At 40.8% G+C, this 25603-nt stretch overlaps 1 protein-coding gene across 1 annotated transcript in view; it reads right to left on the bottom strand.

Moving 5' to 3' along the window:
* The window catches only part of DYNC2H1 (dynein cytoplasmic 2 heavy chain 1), a 389779-nt gene that overhangs the window by 234644 nt on the left and 129532 nt on the right, over positions 1-25603 (bottom strand). Inside the window, exons 58-65 of the mRNA XM_074957219.1 lie at positions 25366-25489; positions 20780-20901; positions 18771-18857; positions 14022-14148; positions 7793-7934; positions 6179-6288; positions 3504-3602; positions 971-1094 (exon numbers count right to left, since the gene is read on the bottom strand). Of these exons, the coding sequence (XP_074813320.1) occupies positions 971-1094; positions 3504-3602; positions 6179-6288; positions 7793-7934; positions 14022-14148; positions 18771-18857; positions 20780-20901; positions 25366-25489 (935 nt within the window). The remainder of the gene's footprint in view (positions 1-970; positions 1095-3503; positions 3603-6178; positions 6289-7792; positions 7935-14021; positions 14149-18770; positions 18858-20779; positions 20902-25365; positions 25490-25603) is intronic.

Raw genomic sequence — 25603 nt, 5'->3', positions numbered from 1 at the left:
GCACACTACCTAAAATGGAATTGACATGAGCAAACACTCGAAGAACCACAATTAGTAGTTCTGCGATTTCACATTTGAGTTCCTTCAGAACTTTTGGGTGAACACCACCTGGTCCTGGTGATTTATTACTGATTAATTTATCAATTTGTTCCAAAATCTCCTCTAATGACACCTCAATCTAGGACAGTTCCTGAGATTTGTCACTTAAAAAGAATGGCTCAGGTTTGGGAATTTCCCCCACATCCTCAGCCATGAAGACCAATGCAAAGAATTCATTTAGTTTCTCTGCAATGGCCATATCGTCCTTTAGTGCTCCTTTAGCATCTCAATCGTCAAGTAGCCCCTCTGGTTGTTTAGCAGGCTTCCTGTTTCTGATGTACTTTAAAAAATTCTTGCTATTACTTTTTGAGTCTTTGGTTAGCTGTTCCTCTTTTTTGGCCTTGGCTATCTTCCTGAATATACTATGTATATCAGTTTTTCTTGCACTTTATCCCATCAGCTCACTGGACCTCACAGCCTGTGGATAACTATTTTCCCGCTCCATCCTCATTTTGATGTTTCTCTTTTTCTGCAGTTATCTAATAAAATTAAAAAGAAACAGCAATACTAACAATCTAAAAAGCTGATTTCCAGCCCTAGGTTAAGGCACTTAATTTTTGGACTCTGTAAGGGTTAGAGATCCCAAACAAAAGCATGTGCTTCAAAGTATGACTCGGAAATCAACTTAAACTTTAGAATGATTCAATTGTCTTGTTTTATCCTATTTGAGAGAACTTTAACTATACTTAAATATTTCCAACACAGATCACACATTACATGAGTCGTGGAAGGTAAACATAAAAGAGCAAGATCCTAACCAACATTAATGTTTCTATAAAGTAGTAAGTTAAAAATTAGATTCTGTACTAGGTACATTGATTTAATTCACAGGTATCTAAAACAGCTCTCCCTCAAACTGTCAGGCACTTACCTTGAGCAACAAGATCTTTTCTTAACAGCGGATAAAGAACTGGCTCTACTCCATCCATCTCCTGTAGAATAAGTGTTTTCCCAAATCTCACTGCCAGCTCAAGAGCAGTAATGAAGCTAGCATCCTGTGTAAATAAAAATTAATGCCTATTAATTTATTTAGTTTCTTAATATTAATATATTTCTTAGTCAATTGTGGAAATACTAAAAATTATGCAAAGAATCTATATCTCTTTAAGGATGCACACCGTAAGATTCTTTTGTCAAAAAAGTATTGTAGTTACCCGTAACTGTTATACATTAAATATATTTGTCTCTGCATATTCGCATTCTAGGAATAGCATGTCCTGCCAAGCAAGTCACTGAAGAATTTAAAGCAGTAAAACTGATATGCCAGGGACATCAGATCAAGCTGGGATGATTTAATTGGGGATTGGTCCTGCTTTGAGCAGGGGGTTGGACTAGATGACCTCCTGAGGTCCCTTCCAACCCTGATATTCTATGATTCTATGATTCTAAGTGATCTGCAACCAAGAGCACAAAACACATCTTCACTTAACTATATTTTGGTACCTCTCTACTGCCAGTGTCAGGGGTATATACCCCATGCAGACCCAGCAATCAAGGGGTTAATTCAGGTACTGCAGCCAGACAGGCTTAAGGGCCCTGACTTGGAACCCAGTGGAGTGAGCAGGCCTGCCTTCTCCTACCAACCCCTGAGAGACTTAAGAACTGAAGGAGTTTCCAGACGCCCTAAGCACTAGGACCAGCTGACCCAACCAAGTATAAGGGGAAAACCCACATACCCCAGGGGGACTCAGGCAACAGGTACTGACTGACTGCCCCACCAGAGGGAGCGAACTCTGAGGCAATGCTGCATCTGGCCAAAAGCAGTTCGGTTGCATCAATACACCAGCTCACAACCAGGAAACATTATTAATAGTCAAAAGCAGAGAAGCAGTGTATTTGGGAATAACTATTATGTAATCTTCTTTTCTCCTTTGTGAAGTTGCGTCTGTGGCTCTCCACTGTAGCAGTCCAGCAGACATTGACACTGTTGAATAGTGGAGGTACTACCTATTCAAGAAAACAAGCACTGCTCTCCCAAAATGAGCATCTGCTCATGTCTCAGAATAAGAATAATGGAAGAGTGACATAGACTTGACATGCTACCTTTCCAATTTCATCTTTAGACATATTGGAAAGACAAACTGTAGAAGCTGTTACTACTCTAGGAGAATGGACCCTGAGTCTTTCTTGCACACACAATCTGCTGAAGCTTAGATAGTTTCTGCCCTAAAATAGCAAGGTCTTTGGTTCTCTCTCCCACACCACAAAACGGCTTTCAAGTATAGTTCTCAGGATCCTAGCAAGGACAGTCAGGGCACAGGGTCAGAACTGAGTCAAACCAGAGGCTGCGAGCAGTGCAGGAGTTCATAGTCAGGTTTCAGGACAGGGTCAATACCAAGGTTCAGAGTCTGAGTCAGGTTTCAGGGTCCGGTTTGAAGGCGAAGTCCAAATCGAGCCAAGGTCAAAGCCAGGAGCTCAAGAGCAAGGAACAGGAATGGTCATGAAAGCTAGAGGAGATCCACACTGTTGCCTGGACATTCCTGGAATGCCCATTGTGTTTATATTGGGTGAAGAGCCCATCGGGAGCAATGAGGTTGCTGCCTGTCAGACCCCTTAAGGCAATACTATCCATGGTTTATGTCCACAGCAGGTCATGAGCAGTGGAGCACGTGCTGATTACAGCTGTTGCTGTGTGGCAGCATAGCGATGTCAGCAGCCTAGTAGATCTACAGGTCTCAGTTCCAGACCCACAGGGCCTTACAGTAAGTAGTTCTTCATGGTAACAACCAATAGCCTTTTTTACATCTAAGCTATGAAACATGGCTTTGTCTGGTAAATCATAGGACTTTGGAAAATCTTTAGTAAAGAAGAGATTAATTCAAATTAAAGTCTGAGACTACTTTAGTCAAAAATTTTGGATGTGGTCCCAAAGTACCTTATCTTTATTTTAAAAAAATTAAAAGAGCATGAGAAAAGTTCATCATAAGAACTTGCTGCTATGAAATCATTCTGTGTGGAAGGAATATAAAGCAGGTGACAGGGTAAAGGATCTGGCCCTATAATTTTAAATAATCTGATGTCTCTGCTACTCAAGTCAACCTATCATCGCTATTAAAACTGTAAATACCAATAATTTTATTTTTAAAATTAGAGCACCAAATTTGTAAAAACAGGTAAACATTTTAATGTTAAAAGTATGTAAAACGTGAATTGAATTTGCCAATTTTACATAATCTTTTGGTACAACATATATAGTTAAAGGGCTTCCCAGTAGTTTTAGAAAGAGTGAGCCAGCATATGTAGTTATTTCTTCCTAGAACATTGTGTGAAATGATATAATTCCAAGAACCTGGCTCCATCATCAGTGAATACCATCACACTTCCCCTCAACACACACTTGAGGTCCTGGGGCCAGCAGAGCCCAGCCAGAACTTAAGATCTAGGATTAAGAGTAAATACTGGACCTGTTGGTTAATCACTTCCAAGCGAGATTCTTTCAAATGTGTCTTCAACCATTCTGTAGCCCTTGAAGAAGGATCGATCAAAAAGGGACAAATTCGACTCTGAAAAAAAAATTATTATATGCTACCATCTGGTTTTATGAAGAAAATATGAAATTAACAAATTTCTTCATTTCCAAAAAATATAAATAACACTGAAGAGTCAAAAATTTCAGCAGCTGTTGTTATTACTGAACTGCTTGATCAAAGGAGGCAGCCTAATAACAGAACCACAGCGACTGATTCTGGCAGAAAGAAGACTAATATTTTGTAATACAATTATATTCCCAGATGTTGGGTCCACTGAAGTTCAACACATCTGCTCCATCTCTCTCTGAACTATTACTATATTGTCATCTACATCCACGACTACCACCACTTGTGCCTTGTGTCTTCTCCTTTCAGCCCCACCGTTTTCTTCTCCCTCTGACAAAAATATAGCACTTTCATCTGTACATCTGAGGGTACTTTACAAAGGAGTATTATTATGGTAATTTTACTGACAAGGAAATAGGTAAAGATAGTTGTTTGCCTATAGTCACAAAGAAAACCAGTGTCACAATTCTGCAGACGCTGTTATGTGTAGTATTCTGTATTATAATTAGTACCACTAGGTCATCATCACATTATAACCTTCATATTAATGATGTGGTAGGCTTTCCTTTTAATAAAAACTCATTTAACTAATAGCTGGTGCCCCAATGGAAAACCATACTTCATTATCTGTATAAGAATGGTATCAAGCTGTGTTAGCTATTAGTAAGCTGGAATGTATATTATGACCAGGTCTGCCATGCTAGAAGGCTGCAAACAGATGTATGGGATATGTTCCAAACACTGAGATTTTAACCCTTGCTACATTGTCTTATACTTAAGTGTTCAACACCTTAATTGCTGGTCATTTCCTAAGTATACAGTGACCATTCAAAGAGCGCTGTTGTGCTAAGTGGAAGGAGAGTTTGTGGCTGCTGAAAGGTACAGCCAGGTTTGGACCCTTGTCTTCAAAAAGTCATGACCAGCCCCATTTCAACCAGCTCAAAGAACTCTTCTTTTCTTAGACTGGTCTGTTTTAGACAGTATTACAGGAGGAAAGAATCTAGCATATTGCCAGTAACATGTTTGTATAAAACCAAGTCTTCAGTATGAGGCTCTCTGTCTACATCCCACTTTGGGGTCTGATGTAGTGAGTTTGAAGGAGACAAATTAACAAGAAGAAAGGGAGACAGGGATTCTGCCTTGGTGAGGTAAAGAATACTCAGCTCCTGTATATCATCTTAAAAACAAAGGGCCAGATTGAAAATGGACCTTGGTGCACGTAGGAAGGTGAAGTAGCAAGATTTGCCACGGTTACTTGGCCTACAAAACAGCCAGTCATAATTTCAATTGTAGAGGCAGAAATGCACATTGCTTTAAAGGGGATGAAACTACTCACTATAGTAACCTCAACACATGAGAGATAATATGTGAGAGACTACCCTAGAAAACAGTGATTGAAAAAGCAGCAACTCTGAGAAAAAACAGGAGTCAGAGTGGAAAAACAAGTCAACACGAGCTACCAGTATGATGCTGTGCCAAACATCGCTAATGTGATCCTTGGATGTATAAAGAGGGGAGCAGTAATTAAGAGCAGGAACGTGATTTTACCTCTGCTGAAATACTCTGTAGAGTTCTGGTGTCCACATTTTAAAAAAATTATGTTGAAAAACTGGAGAGGTACAGAGAAAAGCCAAAAAATTATTCGAGGGCCAGAAAAAAAACTACATTTAGAGGCTTAAAGAGCTTACTCTGTAAATATGATCAAAAAGAATACTGAGATGTGACATGTTGACAGTGTAAAAATACCTTCATAGGAAGAAAATAACAGGTACTAGGAGGCTCTTTAACCTAGTGGGAAAAGGCATAACAACAATTGATGGCTGGAAGTTAAAGCAAAACAAAGGCAAATTTGAAATAAGGCACAGATTTTTTTTTTTTAAATAGTGAGGTTGATTAACCACTGGAACTACCAAAGGAAGTGGAGAATTCTCCTTTTCTAGATGTCTTCAAGTCCTCAAATCAAGAACAAATACCTTTTTAGAAGATATGCTTTAGTCAAGCACAAGTTATTGGGCTCAATACAGGAGTAACTGGGTGAAATTCTATGTCACACATCTCATACTAGATAATCTAATTGTCCCTTCTGGCCTTAAAATTATGAATTTATAAATCTATAAAAATGTTTGCAGGATGTGGCCATTTTTTATATTTCTTGGCAATCGAAACGACAAAAATGCACATTTACAACACAGTGGATAATTCTCAAAAGTTTGTAATAACGCTAAAGATAACTCACGTTTGGCCTAATTTGATGGACAGAGGGCCTTTCCTTTTGGATTTTCAGATTAAAATGATAAAAGCAAAAAAGCAAAATGCATAGATGATGGAACAGTTTTGTTCCTTTCATTTTAGACAAATCAGAGTTGTATATATAAACAAGTAGCATAAATATTTTATTTCTGTAATGTTTGTGCCTTTAGGAGTACTAACAAGATAATAAAGATTGAATGAGGTTATCAAAGAACCCAGAAAAACAACGTGCTTCAACCAGTTACAGAGAAAATGTCTCCAAGAAAAGAAACAAAAAATTCAGAACTGTTTACCTGCAAGATCACAAGAGCATTTTCTATTGAAAGGTCATCTGAGGGTAAACCTTCACTTTTCCAAATTAGTTGTTCACTCTCTGTGCACAGAAACCGCCTCATATCAAATTCTGGCAAATTAAAGATGGATTTGTTAATTATATACCATGTACCTGTGCTGACATTTATATTCTGTTTGTATTATATGTCCCCAGTCACAAGAGATTCTGCTGTATGCAATACAGTTCTGTATATTTCCTTCATAATTATTTTTTTTAAATTACTGATATTTGCTATATCTCTGATGATATAGGAGAGTGTTATTAATACATAAAGGATAAAAAAAATGATTGCCATCAGACCATCCCTCATTTTTGGGATAGGCAAATTAACAATATTCCACAAGTAAGAGGATCTATACTTTCCACCATTTATTTCTCTGCAGCGATTGTGTGCCTATATGCAATCAAAAGACGTTACAGTCTGTTCAAGTTTATGTTGTTGTGAATTCTTGGGAAGATATACACCTGGAAGAAGAATTAATTTTTGGCACTTTCCCATCCAGGGATAGCAAACTGAGATCACTGATGATTGCCAAAGTTGTGCCTACATGTAGCTAACATACATAAGAACGTAAGAACGTCCATACTGGGTCAGATCAATGGTCGATCTAGCCAAGTATCCTGTCTCTGACAATGGACAGTGCCAGATGCTTCAGAGGAATTAAACAGAACAAGGCAATTTTGACTGATCCATCCCATCACTCAGTCCCAGCTTCTGGAAGTTGCAAGTTTAGTGACATCCAGAGCATGGCTAATAGTTTTTGATGGACCTATTCTCCATTAACTTACTTACTTCTTTCCTGAATCCAGTTATACCTTTGGCCTTCACAGCATCCCACGGCAACGAATTCTACAGGTTGACTGTGCATTGTGTGAAAAAGTACTTCCTTTTGTTTCTTTTAAACCTGCTGCCTATTAATTTCATCAGTTGACCCCTAGTTCTTGTGTTATGTGAAGGAGTAAATAATTTCTATTCACTTTCTCCATACCGTTCATGATTTTAAAGACCTTGATCATATCCCCCCTTAGTCTCCTCTTTTCTAAGATGAACAGTCCCTGTCTTTTTACTCTCTCCTCATATGGAAGCTGGTTCATACCCCTAATCATTGTTGCCCTTCCTGGCTTCTTTTCCAATTCTAATTATATATATATATTTTTTAATGGCGCTACCAGAACTGCACCTGGTATTCAAGGTGTGGGCAAATCATGGATTTATATAGTGGCATGATGACATTTTCTGTCTTATTATCTGTCCCTTTCTTAATGGTTTTTAACATTCTATTAGTTTTTTTGAATGAAGCTGCACACTGAGCATGAGATATTTCCAAAGAATTATCAACGATGATTCCAAGATCTCTTTCTTGAGTGGTAATAACTAATTAGGTCCCATTATTTTGTATGTACAGTTGGGATTATTTTTTCCAATATGAAAGCAGTTATTAATCTGTCAAAGCATTATGAATTTCCAAAAACTATAAACAAAAATATGCATTAGAATTATCAATATCTCTCACTTTGTAAAATTAACAATATCTCTCACTTGTCTTCATGTCAAAGAAAACAAAATACGTACTTTCAAGACCAGCTGATTTTGTCCATTCATCCAAACTAATTTTTCGCTGATCCTCTTGAGCAGCAGAAAGGTAAGTAATAAAAGCAGCAGCCAACTGAGCTCTTTTAGGCAGAGTAGTTAGTTCATCTGTGATCTCTGAAACCTTTAAAAAAAAAAAAGCTATGTAGTGGATTCATGACAGATGGCACCGTCAGAGACAAATGTATGGAACGATGACCAGCTTGCCACCCTACAAATATCCAGACTTAACACTCGAGCCAGAAAAGCCACGTAAGACACCATCAACCTGGCCCAGTGAGCCACCACTTTATTAAGAAGTGCAACATTGGTCAATCGGTAGCATAAACAAATACAACCAGATTTTGAGTGGGAGTTCTACTGGAGGAGAAGGAATTTGTAGAGGCTTCTTTTACTTTGGGTAAGACTTTGGGCAGGAATGCAACTGGAGGGAGGATATACAAAAGGCCTCTTGACCAGGAACAAAAAAAGACGACATTTTTTGTTTTCTCTTGTTGCGAACAGGTCCACTTGGGGAGTTCCCCACCCCTGGAAAATGGACCTGGAAACGTCCAGTCGAAGATACCACACATGGTGGCCTGCAAACAATCTGCTCAGGCAATCTGCCAGAGTGTTCTGAGCTCCTGGAAGGTAAGCAGCTTTCAGGTTGATGAAACTGGTGTTGCAGAAATTCCACAGAAGGTTTGCCTCCTGTCATAACTTTGTGGATTGGGCCCCTCCTTGCTTGTTTACATAAAAGCATAAATGCTGTGTTGTCCATGAGCACCAATAAGTTCCACTCCCTGATGTGCGGAAGGAATGCCATACAAGCCAGATGGATGGCTCATAGCTCCGTGATATTTATATGGAGACTCAGGTCCTGGGGAGTCCAAAGGGCCTGAGTCTGAAGGTGACATAAGTGAGCTCCCCAATCTAGATCCAATGTGAGGCTATCCAACCATGTAGATGTCTGATGTAGATGTAGATGCAGTCTTAGCATGCTGCACCACATAGGTGCACACTCCCATGTATCCTAGAAGTTTGAGACATTTCCAAACTGTGATGTTAGGGTGCACCTTTATATCTAGAGCAATGAGTCACATTGTTTGGAACATCTTCTGTGGTAGGAAAGCCCTGGCCTTTGTAGAGTCCAGGACTGCTTTAACGAATTCTGTTATTTGAATAGGAGACAGGATGGACTTCTCTGTATTAATTAGTAGTCCTAGCATGTAAAAGTGGATTAAATAGTGGCTGGAGAGTACCTGAAACCTGGATCGGCTTCTGACTAGCCAGTCATCCAGGTAAGGAAATACATGGAGTCCTGACTTTCACAGGAATGGTACTACAAAAGCCATACATTTTTGTGAAAATGAAAAGCGCTGCTGATAGTCTGAAAGGCAGCATTGAGAATTTGTAGTGGAATATATTTACTATGAACTTGAGAATTTTTCAGTGGCTCTGGTGAATTCCCACATGAAAACAAGCATCTTTTAAGTCAAGAACAGCATACCAGTCCCTGGGTCTAAGGAATTGATCATAGACACTAGAGTGACCACCTGGAATTTCAGATCTAAAATAGGCCTGAAAATCCCCTTCCCCCCTTTGCCTTTGGGATTAGGAAGTAGTGGGAATAAAATCCCTTCCCTCTGAATGACATGGGAACGTCCTGTATGGCCCCCACAAGGAGAGACTGAACCTCCTGAAGTAGTATGCTCCCGTGAGAGTGGTCCCTGAAGAGAAGTAGGAAGGGGGTGTAGAAATAAGGGTGTATCCCTGTTCTACTATGCTTAAGGCCCCTCTGATGCGGGTCCACGCACACAGGAAGCAGGATAGGTGGCTGGCAATAATAGGGGTCGGGAAAGATGACACAGTGGGGAATGGTACACTGCTCTCAACCAGTGGGTCAAAGTGACTGCTAGATGATCCAGGTTGCCTAGAAGAGTTGGCAGCTGAAGAGAAGGATGGAGGAGAAGGATGAATCTTGCAACCCTGCCCCTCTTTTTGGACAGGTCCTGGGAATGCAGCAAGAATGGCTGACACTGTTGGGAATGCTGTGGAAGGAATGGCTTTCTTTTTGCCACCAGTTTATAGATCCCCAGAGACTTAAGGGCTGTCCTTGAATCCTTAAGGCTCTGAAGCCTGTCATCAAGTTTTACTGGAAAACAGCGAGAGGCCTTCCAATGGGAGGTCTTGAATTGTTTGTTGCACCTCTGGGGGGAGGCGTGACTCCTGCAGCCAAGATGAACATCACATCGTGATGGCAGAGGCAATAGCTCGAGCTGCGGAGTCTGTCACATCCAGGCTCACCAGCAATGTTATTCTGACAACTAATTTGCCTTCCTCCACCAAAGCAGAGAACTCCTGCTTTGTCACATCAGGAATCTGGTCTTTGAATTTCAGGATATTACCCCACAGGCTGAAGTCATAACAACCCAGCAGAGCTTGCTGGTTCGCAATCCTGAGCTGTAAATCTCCCGTGGAATAAAATTTCTGGACAAACAGATCTAGTTTTTTTGCTTCCTTTCCCTTTGGAGTAGAGGCCTGGTGTCCTTGCCTTTGGCAGTCATGACCACAAGAGAGACTGGAAGAGGGTGTCTGTAAGAGTGCTTGAATCCCTGTGAATGGACATAATATCTCTTCTCCACCCTTTTGGCAAAGGCAGAGACAGAGTAAAAGGAGTCTTCCATAAAATCCTGACAGGCTCCAGAATAGCTTCATTTATAGGAAGAGCTACCCTAGAGGGTCCTGCAGATGCTAAAATGTCCACAAGCCCGTGTGACCTTTCTTGTACCTCTTCTGACTGGATATCTAGAGTTGCAACAAGTCTTGATGAGCTCTAAAGCCATCAAGAGGTGGGGAGGTAGACTCAGCCACTACTGCCTCATTGGGAAACAAAGAAGGGGGATGACTATGAGCCGCCAATGTGATATGGCCATGAAAAAAGCTAATGCGGTCTTGGGATGCATCAGGCGAGATATTTCCAGTAGAGATAAGGAGGTGTTAGTACCATTATACAAGGCACTGGGGAGACCTCATCTGGAATACTGTGTGCAGTTCTGGTCTCCCATGTTTAAGAAGGATGAATTCAAACTGGAACAGGTACAGAGAAGGGCTACTAGGATGATCTGAGGAATGGAAAACCTGTCTTATGAAAGGAGACTCAAGGAGCTTGGCTTGTTTAGCCTAACCAAAAGAAGGCTGAGGGGAGATATGATTGCTCTCTATAAATATATCAGAGGGATAAATACCAGAGAGGGAGAGGAATTATTTAAGCTCAGTACCAATGTGGACACAAGAACAAATGGACATAAACTGGCCATCAGGAAGTTTAGACTTGAAATTAGATGAAGGTTTCTAACCATCAGAGGAGTGAAGTTCTGGAACAGTCTTCCAAGGGAAGCAGTGGGGGCAAAAGACCTACCTGGCTTCAAGATTAAACTCGATAAGTTTATGGAGGAGAAGGTATGATGGGATACCATGATTTTGGCAATTAATTGATCTTTAACTATTCATGGTAAATAGGCCCAATGGCCTGTGATGGGATGTTAGATGGGGTGGGATCTGAGTGACTACAGAGAATTCTTTCCTGGGTATCTGGCTGGTGAATCTTGCCCACATGCTCAGGGTTCAGCTGATAGCCATATTTGGGGTTGGGAAGGAATTTTCCTCCAGGGCAGATTGGAAGAGGCCCTGAGGGTTTTTCGCCTTCCTCTGCAGCATGGGGCACGGGTCACTTGCTAGAGGATTCTCTGCACTTTGAAGTCTTTAAACCATGATTTGAGGACTTCAATAGCTCAGACATAGGTGAGAGGTTTATTGCAGGAGTGGCTGGGTGAGATTCGGTGGCCTGCATTGTGCAGGGGGTCAGACTAGATTATCATAATGGTCCCTTCTGACCTTAATATCTATGAATCTATAAGAAGAGGCTAAAGGTTGTTGAGGTGGTCCCTCCTCCAACTCGTCTACAGAGGGTCCCCAGCATGCAGCTCTGTCTGCACAGTACTAATCCCAGTACCGAGGGAACAAAGATGGTGACTCTCCTGTAGATGTTCCCAGCACCTGGCTGATGCAGAGGTGCAGGAAGGGAGCAGAGAGGCTCTGGAATGCGGAGGGAAGCCCCAAGGGGTCCAGAAGGGCCACTGGTATGGAGGTGGTATCCAGCTCTGTGTAGGCCACTAACTCGTAGAATGCTGAGGCTGTGAATGGTACCACAGCAGACAGGCACCCCACTAGGGCTGTTGGGCATGCTCAGGTTAGAACACAAAGGATCCAACTTCCGAATCTGATGTAGAGTCCATTTCTTCTGACCATGGGGGTGCTGAACCTGTTGATATGAGGGGCAAAGGGTTCCAAGCCTGGAGAAGTGGGTACCAGCGAAATCATTCCTGGCTTGCCTCTAGATGCAATAGGGCTGCAAGAGTAGAAGTGGCCAGTACCAAGAAGTGGCCAGTACCGAGTAGTGCTTTGGGTCCACAGGAGTGTGGGTTCCAATATCTGTTCCATGCAAGGTTCCTGAATCATGGGAGAAACCAGTACCAACAAGTTAAGCAACTCTCTGGTTGCCTCAAAACCCTTGGATGTCAACGGCATTGGAAAGGGCTGCCAAGCCTTCAGGGATTATTCTCAACAGATTGTTGGCTCACAGATTGCTTTTGGGGGTATGACTGTTTGGAACGTCCCACTGAGACCTTGTGAACACTCAGTGCCTTCCTCTTTGAGTGTCCTGGTACCAAGTCCTTAGGAGACTTATGCAGTCTCTTCTTAGGCACCAGCGATGTAGATCTGCCTGAGGACTCTGTCAGAATGGGAGGAAGCACTCCTAACAGACTTGGATGTGCTCTGTACCCATTCAGAGCAGGAGAGTTCTGATGGAGGACAAAGTGCAGACTCCATGAGTAGGTACCTGAGCCTGGCAACCCTGTACCCTTTTCAAATGGGATTTGAACCCTCTACAAATGCGACGTTTGCCACTGACATGCACCTCTCCCAGCCACTTAAGGCAGCTGGGATGTGGGTCAATCACTGGCATAGATCTGTTATATGAACAACAGGCTTTGAAGCCAGGAAAACAGGGCATCAGTCCAGTATCATACCCGGTGTCCAACTAGGCACCGGTAACTCCACACTAAAAAGATAGCTCATTCAAAACTTAACCCTATAACTATTTATAGATATACCATACAAGACTAAAAACTAATGCACAGCTACTATTTACACTAAGGGAAGGAAAATATGAAGAAACAAAGATCATCACTCCAACAACAACCATCACTAGTGATAGGAAAGAACTGTGGTGGGTCAGGGGCAGTGCAGCCCTTCATACTTGTGTGCCGTGGCACCAGGCACCGGAGGGAGCTAACACTTCCCCGACAAGTATTGACAAGGGAAAAATTTCTGACAACTGTGCATAAGCCACATACACATGCCTACGGTGGAATGGACAATTGCAGTCACTCCAACTATAAAAGTGTGACATTTTCATGAGTAGAAAAGCCAGAGGATCACTTTGGGGGCTAGATTCTCTTCAGCGCCCAGTTTCTGCTTAGTGTAGCCGATGGGGCATCTCCAAAGAAGCTAGCTGCAGCTTCACGATTCTAGAGAAAAGAAATCCTTAAATGAGGATTAGCAGCGATGGCTTGAGAGAAAAATATTCTTTTTTTCCCCCCAGTGTCACTAGTTACCAAACTGTGATAAATCACATATGCCAAGATTTCATAAGTAATGCATGATTTTGGGTGCCTCAATTTCTGAGTTCCCAATATGAGACACATAAAAGCTCATTTGGAGAGATTTCTGAAAAATCAAGCCTGTTCAAGATGTCTCAAAATTGGGCACCCAAACTCACTAGACATTTTTGATAATCTTGGCCATAAAACAGTCACGTGACTGCTGAGACTCAAAACAGTTTTACATCAGAGAAATTATAATACATTTTATCATATTAATTAAATAATGCATTTTGTGCACATTCAGACCTTATCTGCCAAGAAAAGCTAAATAATGGAATAGGAGAAAGCTTCAGAAGAATTTTAAAATAAAGCTTTTGAGTGGTGACAACAGCTTTTAAATATAATGGAATAAACATTCAGGAGCTGCAATAGAGTGCCATGTAATTTATATTCCATAAACATATTGTATGATCAAACAATTGCCTTCAAAAAAAGAGAATATAAAGTATTAAATCAAGTTTTTAAACAGTAGCATCTATTTTATTAAAGTTTCTGCAACAAACCTGTGTGTTCCATCTCTTATGTTCCCTATCAAGTTGATTAATCAGTATCTCTGCAGCTTTGAGTGTTTCTTGTGCTTTAACTACTTCTGCTTCAAGTTTAGCTGCTTCAGCTGTTCTACTCTGGAACCTGTAAAAAAACTATACTTTTAAATTATTGTCAAGAACCAATTGGTATACATTTTTAAAGTCAAATTGAAAGGCTCTTTTAAAAAATGGAAGGTTTTGTTTAAGTTTTGAAATAATTAATCCCTCAAATCCTGATCTAAATGCCCAGCCCCAATAACTAAACTGGATAACTGTTCAGACAGAGGGAAAGAATCCTCCACCCCCGACTACAGAGCAAACCCTACTCCACAAAGTTTGATGGTAGGTGGATCCAGGCAGTGGTAGATGCACTGGCCCCAGCCCAACTCCCTTATGTAACAGCAGGCTGGCAGCACCCACAGAGTTGGACTCCACATCACACAGAAGTTGTGTATCCCTACACAAACTCCTGGAACCCTGCTCTTACATCTCTGAAGAACAGAACTGTATTTCAGCCCTTCTGCATCTGAATGGGAGGGGCGTCAGATTTTCCCCAACGTATATAGCTGACATTTGCAGATACAGTAAACACACTATATAACGTAATATATGCAAATCATTTCCTCCTTTACTTAACAGTTGATACCTGACTTGATCAGTTTATGATTTTAAGCCTGATTCAATGCCCACTAAGTCAATGAGAGATTTTCCATTGACTTCAGTGGGTATTGGATTGGCGCCACTCTAAGGGGTAGGAAATGCCAGCTCTCTGAATTTCTGTACATATTAGTAATAGCATCAAACATAACAGGGGAAATGGCAAAATATTGAAGTCAAGTCTTGGCAGGTAACAAGCTTCTCTAATCTCCTTAAAACTTGTAAGAAATGCTACGGACACAAATTAACTATTTTGGCTAAGAAATATCTCATATGGGAACTGCATACACTTTGAAATATGGATTGAAAAGTTGTATAATTTTGCCATGACTTTTATAAGTACCACTGTATATATTTTCTGCTGAAATACACTTTACAATACCTTTATAAAGGAATTCTCTTTGGTAAATTTCAGTGAATAACCCTATAGAGTAGAATCTTGCTAACTCACACTGGTGACTCCACTACAGTGCAAAACACTGAATTTTGTGAATTACTAATGAAAAAAGAAACCAAACTCCAATCAAAAATCAAGGTTAATACTTCACAAAATGTAGGTGTTCATTTAACTGCATCATATGTGCTAACTATACATCCAAATATGCTAGTAAATGCAATGCAGTATATTTTGGAAAAAATAATACACAACTTATTTGTAAAATAAGAGACTTCACTGAATCATCTAGTTTTAAATCTGTGCTAAGTAGTTGGGAGAAATCACCAATATTTTTGTGCAAATGATGTAGTGGGGTTTAGTAACATCCAGATTAGTGAGGCTTCAATGTATTTCTTATCGTAACGGGATATAAATAGCATCATTTTTCCTTTTTTCTAATGAAGGAACTATGTTCATAAAAGCCCTTACATCAGATATTTCCCTCTCCCTCTATGCATGGTGCTAGTTACGCTTGGAGCTGTGTGCACAATTTTGGGTACCACAATTTTGGGTATTGTGGGTACAACAATAAAAGGTTTGGTTAAAAATGAATTTGAGTAAAGGAATTCCACCGTAGATGAGAAAAAAAGGCCATTCTATGCCACTGTGGTGTAACAGTACCTGATGGGATGCTACAAAGAAGAAAGGGAGGTACTGTCACTGGTTGGTCCCAATAATGAAAAATTTCTTACTAATAAATTTCCTTTCTGCTAACATCTCCCACAACTATGGATTTCTAGGTTGCTCTCCTGTCTCTGAAGCTTACGCCAAGGACAGCTCTTCAGGACAGGCTGGACACTGCGGACTGAGCAGCTTGCTCCATGGTATCTGCTATTTCTATGAGGAGGTGTTTGTGGCTCCAACCTTCTGGTCTCCCTCCTGAAGCACAGCAGACCATCCAGGATTTGCCATTCCCTTTTCTCAGAAAAAGATGGACAATAGGCTGCATAGCCTAAAAGATGCCAGGGAAACACTGAAGTCCCTTGAAATTTATACACCAACAATAAGAAGAAAGCAATTCCAGCCCCCAGCAGGCTCACAAATATTAGAGCTTAATACCTTGTCCCCAAGACCCGCTGAGAAAAACGAGCAGGAATTACAGGAGGCAACCACCGCCACTCAGCACATGCGACAGCAGGATCCATTTGACCAACGGTTAACTCTAAACATGCATTTTGACAGGCTTTGAGGGCAGCATACCACTGCTTGCAGATTAATTTGTTCCTACCCATACCTTTGCCAATCATCCATCCCACTTCCTTAGTGCTTGGACTCACATCACATCAGATCAGTGGGTCCCAAGCACAATGGATCTGGGATATTCCCTTCTATCTATATTAGTTTCTATCACCCCACACCACCCCCATCCTTCTTCAGGGGTCACTCTCATGAGATCATTCCTCAGCAGAAATGAATAGTTACCGTATGACTGTCTTCTTTGGTCTAATGTACATAGTTATTTTTTCTCTCTAGAATGTTAATAATATTATGCAAATTTTACATTTTGGGAATAACTCATCTGACAGCAAGCAAAAGCAAACAGGGCACGGCCGTGTGGCTCAGTAATGAAGGTGCTAGCTGTAGACCAAATAACTGCTTTGCAAATTTCTGAAGTGGACGCACTTGCTCGTTCCACCTCAATCCCTTCTGGGACAGGAGCCTCTGATAATTTGTAGGCTTCTACAATACATAGTTTAATCCGTCTAGTGATGGAGGACTTGGAAGCTCTGAGATTCTGGCATTTTGGGTGGAAGGACACAAATAAGGAGCCCAATTTTCTTGTGGATTCTGTGTGTTTGAGATAGATTTTCCATGCTCTTCTGACCTCTAAGGTGTGCCACAGCTTTTCTGTTGGATTTTGTGGCTTTGATCAAATGAAGGAAGCACAACTTCTTGGGGTGTGTGGAAGGAGGAATTTACCTCAGAATGAAGGGATTCTGGTGTCCTGAGTACCAGCTTGTCCTTATGTAACATGCAGTAAGGCTGCCAGCTCCAATACTCACCAGGCGGATGTGACAGCTACTAAAGAACAAGTCTTAGTGGATAAATGAAAGGCCAACGCTCAAGAACAGACTTGTTCCACTCATCCCTAATCACTTGCTTGAAGAAGAAGCAAAGGGGTACTGCAGCCTCAAGGGAGGATTTTGAGGGGAGACATTTACTATGAGGCTTACTCTTTGGTACCTGCTTAGATTTCAGAGGCAGACAGCTCACCTTCCTCAGTGGAGACAGCAGAAAGAGGAGTCAGAGGACTCATATCTCCAGGATTTTTTTTTGCTTCTTCTTTCTCTTTTTAGCCTTTTCAGATTTTTTAACAGTTTTAGCTTGCTTTGGGAGTGCAGAAACGCTGCTGTGGCTTTGGTGAGGACTTTTTTGACTTGCCTTTCTTAGGACCTAGAGCATTTTAGGGAAGTCTGCCTCACAGTCCTCCCCCAGTGGGTCCCATTCCCCCTGGGAGATGGGGTGCAGAGTCTTTGTCAGAGCTCTCCTGGTTGGCTTGTGAGAAAGGACGGCTGACTAGAAGCCCAGCTTCTTTTCCCAAGGTGCTCAGGATCCACCTTAAGACTTGAAGGGGAGGAGACCTGTGGCCCCGCAAGCCTCCCCTCTTTGTTTTGAAGAGGTCCCCTAGGTTTTATTGTGAGTCAAGTGGTCAGGGTCCTCCTCACTTCTGGAGCCCCTTCCTGCTTTGAACTGGGGTTCCTGGACCATTTTCCCTCCATTGGAGTTGCAGCTGCCTCAGTGAGTACAGGACCCAACCTGCCTGTCTGACCTGCAGCCCCCAGACCTAATTGAGTTAGGACTGGAAGGCTGGGCGCAGACTGGGCAAAACTCTACAGCTGTTGATCCTGAGAAGGCTGCCTCATATATAGAGTATGTCCACACTGTAATTAAACAGCTGTGACTGGCCCATGTTAGCTGACTCGGATTCGAGCTGCAGAGCTATAAAATCGATGGATAGACATTTGGGCTCAGGCTTGTGCCCACGCTCTGGGACTCTGCAAGATGTTTTACTACAATGTAGGCATACACACTTGGTTTTGACCCAGTGCTTTCTTGGCTGCTTGGCTATACCTCTGAGGGGAAGAGGAGCCAGCAGAGAGATGCTGCAGCAGAGGCTCAGGGAGCGTTAAACCCCAAGTTGTTAACCAACCCAGGGAGGAGGAGGAAAAGTTAAAATAGAAGGAGAAAGGGCAGAAACAAAAGAAATTGCCACTGTCTGCTGCTGCAGAGGAAGAGAAAACTGGCAGCAAACAGGTGCTGGGGGGGTGGGCGGACCAGAATATGTGGCTACAAAATGCTAATCTGCCTCTTGAGCTGCAGGGAGAGGAGAGCAAGGCATATGTCCAGAATCATAGGAGCCAATGGGCTGCAGAAAAATAGAGCAGTGGATTAAAACCAAATGAAAGAAAACTAGTTGTCCTCTTTTAGACAGAGGACAACAAACAGCTTCTATCTGAACTTTTTGTAAGCCTCAGGGAGACATCTCTAGACATTTCAAGAATAAGGACTAATCAACGCAACCGAATTTTGCTGTGAAGCCTCTTCTGTTAAAGTAGAATTAAAATATTAAAATCAGTCAACAAAATTATTATGAAAACCATTCAAAAGACATGTAAGCAAAACCAACGTACTTATCTTTTAATTCTGACACTTTTTGACCAACAGAGTTAAGCAGATCTTCTAGTTTCTGTTTTCTGTCTTCAGTTTTCTTTAGGTTACTGAAAAATAATTTTCTACTTTATTATTGATATAGATTCAGATTCATACCAACCAAAAAGCAAAAACAATAAAAAATATTTTAAGGCATTTTATCCAGCCTTTTTATCCAGCCATTTTATACATAATTTTTAAAATATGGACACCAGAACTATATGCAGTATTCCAGTATCAGTCTGACCAACGCCACAGACAGCGGTAAAATCACCTTCCCACTCACTACTCCCCTTTTTATATATCCAAGGATCACAGTAGCCCTTTTTGTCATAGCATCACACTGGAGGTTATATTGAGCTGTTTGTCCAGTATGATCACTAAATACTTTTCAGAGTCACAGCTTTCCAGAACACAGTTCTCCATTCTGTAGGAGATTCCTTGTTCCTAGATGTATAACTTTGCATTTGACTTCACGAAGACACATTTTGTTTGAATGGTCTTAGATTACCAAGTTATCCAGATCACTCTGTATGACTTTTCTGTCATCATTATTTAACATTCTGCCAGTCTTTGTCTTCCACAAATTTTATAAGCCGTTATTTTATATTTACTTCTAGATCATTGATGAAAATGTTGAATAACATTAGGCATAGTACCAATCCCTGCAGAACCCCCTTACAAACATTCCCATACTATGATGATTTCCCATTAAAAATTACTTTTTGAGTTCTGTCAGCTATCTAGCTATAAAGCCATTTAACACAGGCTTTACCAATATTGTATAGTGCACATTTTTTTTATCAGAATGTTGTACATTAAGTCAAATGCCTTATAAACATCTAAGTATATTACATCTACTCAGTTATCTTTATCAAACAAACTGTAATCTGATCAAAAAATGAATTCATGTTTGTTTGACAAGCCCTATTTTCCAAAACAAAGCAAAAAAAAAACATGTTAAGTGGCATTAATTATATTCTTATCCTTTAATTCTTTATCAATTGAATCCTATATCAGCTTTTCCGTTATTTTGTCCAGGATTGATGTCAGGCTAAACAGCCTATAATTACACAGATCACTCCACCTGGCCTTTCTGAATAGTGGCACAATATTAGCATTATTCCAGTCTTCTGGAATTTCCCCAGTATTCCAAGATTTATTACAAATTAACATCAGCAGGCCAGAGATCTCTTCAGCCAACTCTTTTAAAACCCCTGGTTGCAGGTTATCCAGGCCTGCTGATTTAAAAGCGTTTATCCCTAGTAGATAATGTTTAGCAGCGTCCTTAGTTACTAATGGATTGGGAAGTACTTCATCATCCTCATGTGATATAAATGCATCATCCTGATTCCTCCCAAGTACTGAACAGAAACATGTATTGAACACTTCTGCCTTTTCTTCATCACTATTAACAGTTTTGGCATCTCCAGCTATGATACGGACCTATACCATGGATAGAAATTATTTAGTTCCTAATATACTTTAAAAACTCCTTATTTTCCTTGCCTTGTCAGCAATGGATTTTTCCCTGGTGTCTTTCACTTCCCTTATAAATTTTCTGCACTTCATAACTTCTAATTTATGCATAATCTATTTCCCCATCTTTCCATTTGTTATATATATATATATAACTGCTGTCATCATTTTGCTATTGAACCAGCATGCGCTTTTGGGCAAAGTTGTGCAAAGTTATATACTATCACTGTACAGGTTTCAGAGTAGCAGCCGTGTTAGTCTGTATTCGCAAAAAGAAAAGGAGTACTTGTGGCACCTTAGAGACTAACCAATTTATTTGAGCATAAGCTTTCGTGAGCTACAGCTAGCTCACGAAAGCTTATGCTCAAATAAATTGGTTAGTCTCTAAGGTGCCACAAGTACTCCTATTCTTATCACTGTACAGTATCACTTTTAAAAAATATTTAATTAATAACACTACAGGTATCTTTGGAATGCGGAACAATTGCAGAGTAAAATGCATCTTACTCACGCTTCCAATCCTGCCTGTTCTTTTTCCAGAGGCTGAATTCGTTCCAAGACATAGGAATACTGGACATTGGCCTTAACCCAAGCTGCAAGTGGAGCAGCTGCAGTACTAGCTCGTTTAGCATTCTGAAAAAAAAATCAATACAAATTATAAAAAGGTCCTTACTGAATTTCAAACACAAGAGAAACTGCATAGTGGACTTTGAGGATAACTCTCCAGGGGAGGGAACTCCAATTATTAGGAAGAGACAGGTAATAGTTATGGGGGATTCGATCATCAGAAACATAGCTGGGTTCGCGATGACCGAGAGAACCACATAGTGACTTGCCTGCCTGGTGCGAAGGTTGCTGATCTCTCGAGACATCTAGATAGACACATGTATAGCGCTGGGGAGGAGCCGGTGGTCGATGTACATGTAGGTACCAATGACATAAGGAAGGATAGGAGAGAGACCTGGAAGCCAAATTTAGGCTGCTAGGTAAGAGATTGAAAGCTAGAACCTTCATGATAACATTCTCTGAAATGCTTTCAGTTCCACATGCAGGGCCACTTAAACAAGCAGAACTGCAGGGTCTCAATGCGTGGATGAGACGATGGTGCAGGGAAGAGGGATTTAGATTTATTAAGAACTGGCAAAACTTTTGGGGAAAGGGGGAGACTATACAGGAACGATGGGCTCCACCTAAACCAAAATGGAACCAGATTGGTGGCACTTTAAATTAAAAAGGTCATGGAGCAGTTTTTAAACTAAGGACTGGAGGAAAGCTGACATGTGGTTTGGATGGAAGCATCCCCTAGGGGAGGATCTATTAATGGAGATTCTGTATGTCCTAGTAAAGAGGAGAGAATGGAAGATGATAAAATACAGGTGGGATCTGATGAGAAACAGTCAAATGAAAAAGAATCCCATTCAATTACATCCTGTCATGGCAGACAGCTAAAAAATGACAAGTTTTTAAAGTGCTTATATATGAATGCTTGAAGTCTAAATAATAAGATGGGTGAACTAGAGTGCCTTGTATTAAATGAGGATATTGATATAATAGGCATCACAGAAACTTGGTGGAATGAGAATCAGTGGGACACGATATTACCAGGGTACAAAATATATCGGAAGCACAGAACAGGTCATGCTGGTGGGGGAGTGGCACTATATGTGAAAGAAAGCATAGAATCAAATGAGGTAAAAAACTTAAATGAACCAAACTGTACCACAGAATCTCTATGGATAGTAATTGCATACTCTAATAATAAGAATATAGCAGTAGGAATATATTACCAACCACCTGACCAGGATGGTGATAGTGACTGTGAAATGCTCAGGAAGATTAGAGAGGTTATCAAAATAAAACACCCAATAATAATGGGGGATTTCAACAATCCCCATATTCACTGGCTACACGTCACCTAACGAAGGTGACAGAAATAAAGTTTCTTGACACCTTAAATGTCCTGGAATCCATAAGAGGAGAGGCCATTCTTGATTTAGTCCTAAATGGAGCACGGGATCTGGTCCAAAAGATGAGTATAGCTGGACCGCTTGGTAATAGTGATGATAATATAATGAAATTTAACATCTCTGTGGCGGGAACACCACAGCAGCCCAACACTGTAGCATTTAATTTCAGAAAGGGGGACTACACAAAAATGAGGAAGTTAGTTAAACTGAAATTAAAAGGCATAGTGCCAAAAGTGAAAGCTTTGCAAGCTGCATGGAAACTTTTTAAAGACACCATAATAGAGGCTCAACTTAAATGTATACCCGAAATTAAAAAAACATAGTAAGAGAACCAAAAAAGTGCCCCGGGGCTAACCAACAAAGTAAAAGGAGCAGTGAGAGACAAAAAGGCATCCTTTAAAATGTGGAAGTTAAATCCTAGTGAGGAAAATAGAAAGGAGCATAAATTCTGGCAAATGAAGTGTAAAAATATAATTAGGAAGGCCAAAAAAGATTTTGAAGAACAGCTAGCCAGAGACTCAAAAAGTAATAGTAATTTTTTTTTAAATACATCAGGAACAGGAAGATTGCTAAACAACCAGTCAGGCCACTGGACGATCAAGATGCTATAGGAGCACTCAAAGATAATAAGGCCATTGCAGAAAAACTAAATGAATTCTTTGCATTCGTCTTTATGGCGGAGGATGTGAAGGAAATTCCCAAACCTGAGCTTTTCTTTTAGGTGACAAATCTGAGGAACTGTCCAAGATTGAGGTAACATTAGAGGAGGTTTTGGAACAAATTGATAAATTAAACAGTAATAAGTCACCAGGACCAAAAGCTATTCACCCAAGAGTTCTGAAGGAATTCAAATTTGAAATTGCAGAACTACTAACTGTCATTTGTAACCTATCATTTAAATCAGCTTCTGTACAGGATAACTGGAGGATAGCTAATGTGACACCAATTTTTAAAAAAGGGCTCCAGAGGTGATCCTGGCAATTACAGGCCAAAAAGCCTGACTTCAATACTGGGCAAACTGGTTGAAACTAAGAACAGAACTGTCAGAAACATAGATGAACATAATTTGTTGGTTTCAGAGTAGCAGCCATGTTAGTCTGTACCCGCAAAAAGAAAAGGAGGACTTGTGGCACCTTAGAAACTAACAAATTTATTTAAGCATAAGCTTTAGTGAGCTACAGCTCACTTCATCGGCTGCATTCAGTGGAAAATACAGTGGGGAGATTTATATACACAGAGAATATGAAACAATGGGTGTTACCATACACACTGTAACGAGAGTGATCAGGTAAGGTGAGCTATTACCAACAGGAGAGCGGGAGTGGAGGGGGAACCTTTTGTAGTGATAATCAAGGTGGGCCATTTCCAGCAGTTGACAAGAACATCTGTTAGTCTCTAAGGTGCCACGAGTCCTCCTTTTCTTTTTATAATTTGTTGGGGAAGAGTCAACATGGTTTTTGTAAAGGGAAATCATGCCTCACCAATCTGCTAGAATTCTTTGAGGGGGTCAAAAAGCATATGGACAAGGGGGATCCAGTGGATATAGTATATTTAGATTTTCAGAAAGCCTTTGACAAGGTCCATCACCAAAGGCTCTTAGGAAAAGAAAGCTGTCATAGGATAAGAGGGAAGGTCCTCTCATCAATTGGTAACTGGTTAAAAGACAGGAAACAAAGGGTAGGAATGAATGGTCAGTTTTCAGAATGGAGAGCAGTAAATAGTGGTGTCCCCCAGGGGTCTGTACTGGGACCAGTCCTATTCAACATAGTCATAAATGAGCTGGAAAAAGGTGTAAAAAGTGAGGTGGCAAAATTTGCAGATGATACAAAAATGATAAGGGGTATGGAACAGCTTCCATATGAGGAGAGATTAATAAGATTGGGACTTTTCAGCTTGGAAAAGAGATGACTAAGGGGAGATATGATAGAGGTCTATAAAATCATGACTGGTGTGGAGAAAGTAAATAAGGAAGTGTTATTTACTCCTTCTCATAACACAAGAACTAGGGGTCACCAAATGAAATTAATAGGCAGCAGGTTTAAAAGAAACAAAAGGAAGGATTTCCTCACACAATGCACAGTCAACCTGTGGAACTCTGTGCCAGAGGATGTTGTGAGGGCCAGGACTATAACAGGGTTCAAAAAAGAACTAGATAAATTAATGGAGGATAGGTCCATAAATGGCTATTAGCCAGGTAGCGGGGGGTTGGGTGTCCCTAGCCTCTATTTTCCAGAAGCTGGGAATGGGCGATAGGGGATGGATCACTTGACGATTACCTGTTGTGTTCATTCCCTCTTGGGGCACCTGGCATTGGCCACAGTCAGAAGATAGGATACTGGGCTAGATGGACCTTTGTTCTGACCCAGTATGGCCGTTTTTATGTTCTTATGTTAATCATAGACACTATATATCAGGGTCTACCAACTAGCCATTTTGTGCTATTGAGCTGATCTTTCAAATGAGGGGTGGGAAATTGTTATAAGAAGACCCATGTGCCCATGTCAAGCCCCAGGGAAGTCCATTGGGTTTGGAGAGTGCCGAGTCCACTAGCATGAGTCTCCTATTTGCAAGGTCACATCCTTATACTCTTCCTTTTAAAAAATAAGGAACTAATGTTGTAAAATTCTTTTATATAACTACTGCTGTCTTGATTTATTCAAATTAAGTTTTAAAGGCCATTAACCCATTAGGTTACCTTAGTCTCTTTTGTTAATTAAAATTAGAAGTAAGGTTCTGACTGCAGGGAGGTCACAGGGAGCAGGTTGCGGTTCCCAGATTCAGAGCTGCCTGGCTCCACCACAACCCTAATTTATGCCATCGCCATAAGGTACCTGAGGCCTGTAGTTTATCACACCACCACTTTTCCTCATCTCATCCACGTCCCACGTCCAACAAAGCCCCTTACACTCAGGATGGTGAGGCAGCTGGGGCAGAAGGCAGTAGAATCTCCTCTGCCAGATTTTCTCTCTCTGTTTCTACTGATAGCCTTCCCCTCTGTTGGAAGAATTCTCCACTGGTTACCCTCTATCAGTTTGAGTCCACTTTACACTGTGCCCATAGTGCACAGTGATCCTGGTGGACCACAAAAGCTAGTCCATTTTTTTTTTATGTAATGCAATAAGAGAGTTACCTTTGGATCAAAAGATGCCTTGTTTTTAGACAGAAGTTCTTCTACACTCTCTCGTATTTCCTTTGGAATGTTACGGGCATCAAAGGTTGCAATGTCTTCTCTCACTCCTCTTTTGGCAAGGAAACTGCAAATAGTATTAAATAATTAAATGACAAAGCATTAATAAAACAAAGTTACTCAGTGTAAAGTAACTGGAATTCAAGATGAGTTGTCCACAGGCACATTCCACTGATGGTAC

Source organism: Natator depressus, chromosome 1 (assembly GCF_965152275.1).
Source record: "Natator depressus isolate rNatDep1 chromosome 1, rNatDep2.hap1, whole genome shotgun sequence".
Classification (NCBI taxonomy): domain Eukaryota; kingdom Metazoa; phylum Chordata; order Testudines; family Cheloniidae; genus Natator; species Natator depressus.
This window is presented reverse-complemented; position numbering and strand designations above follow the sequence as displayed.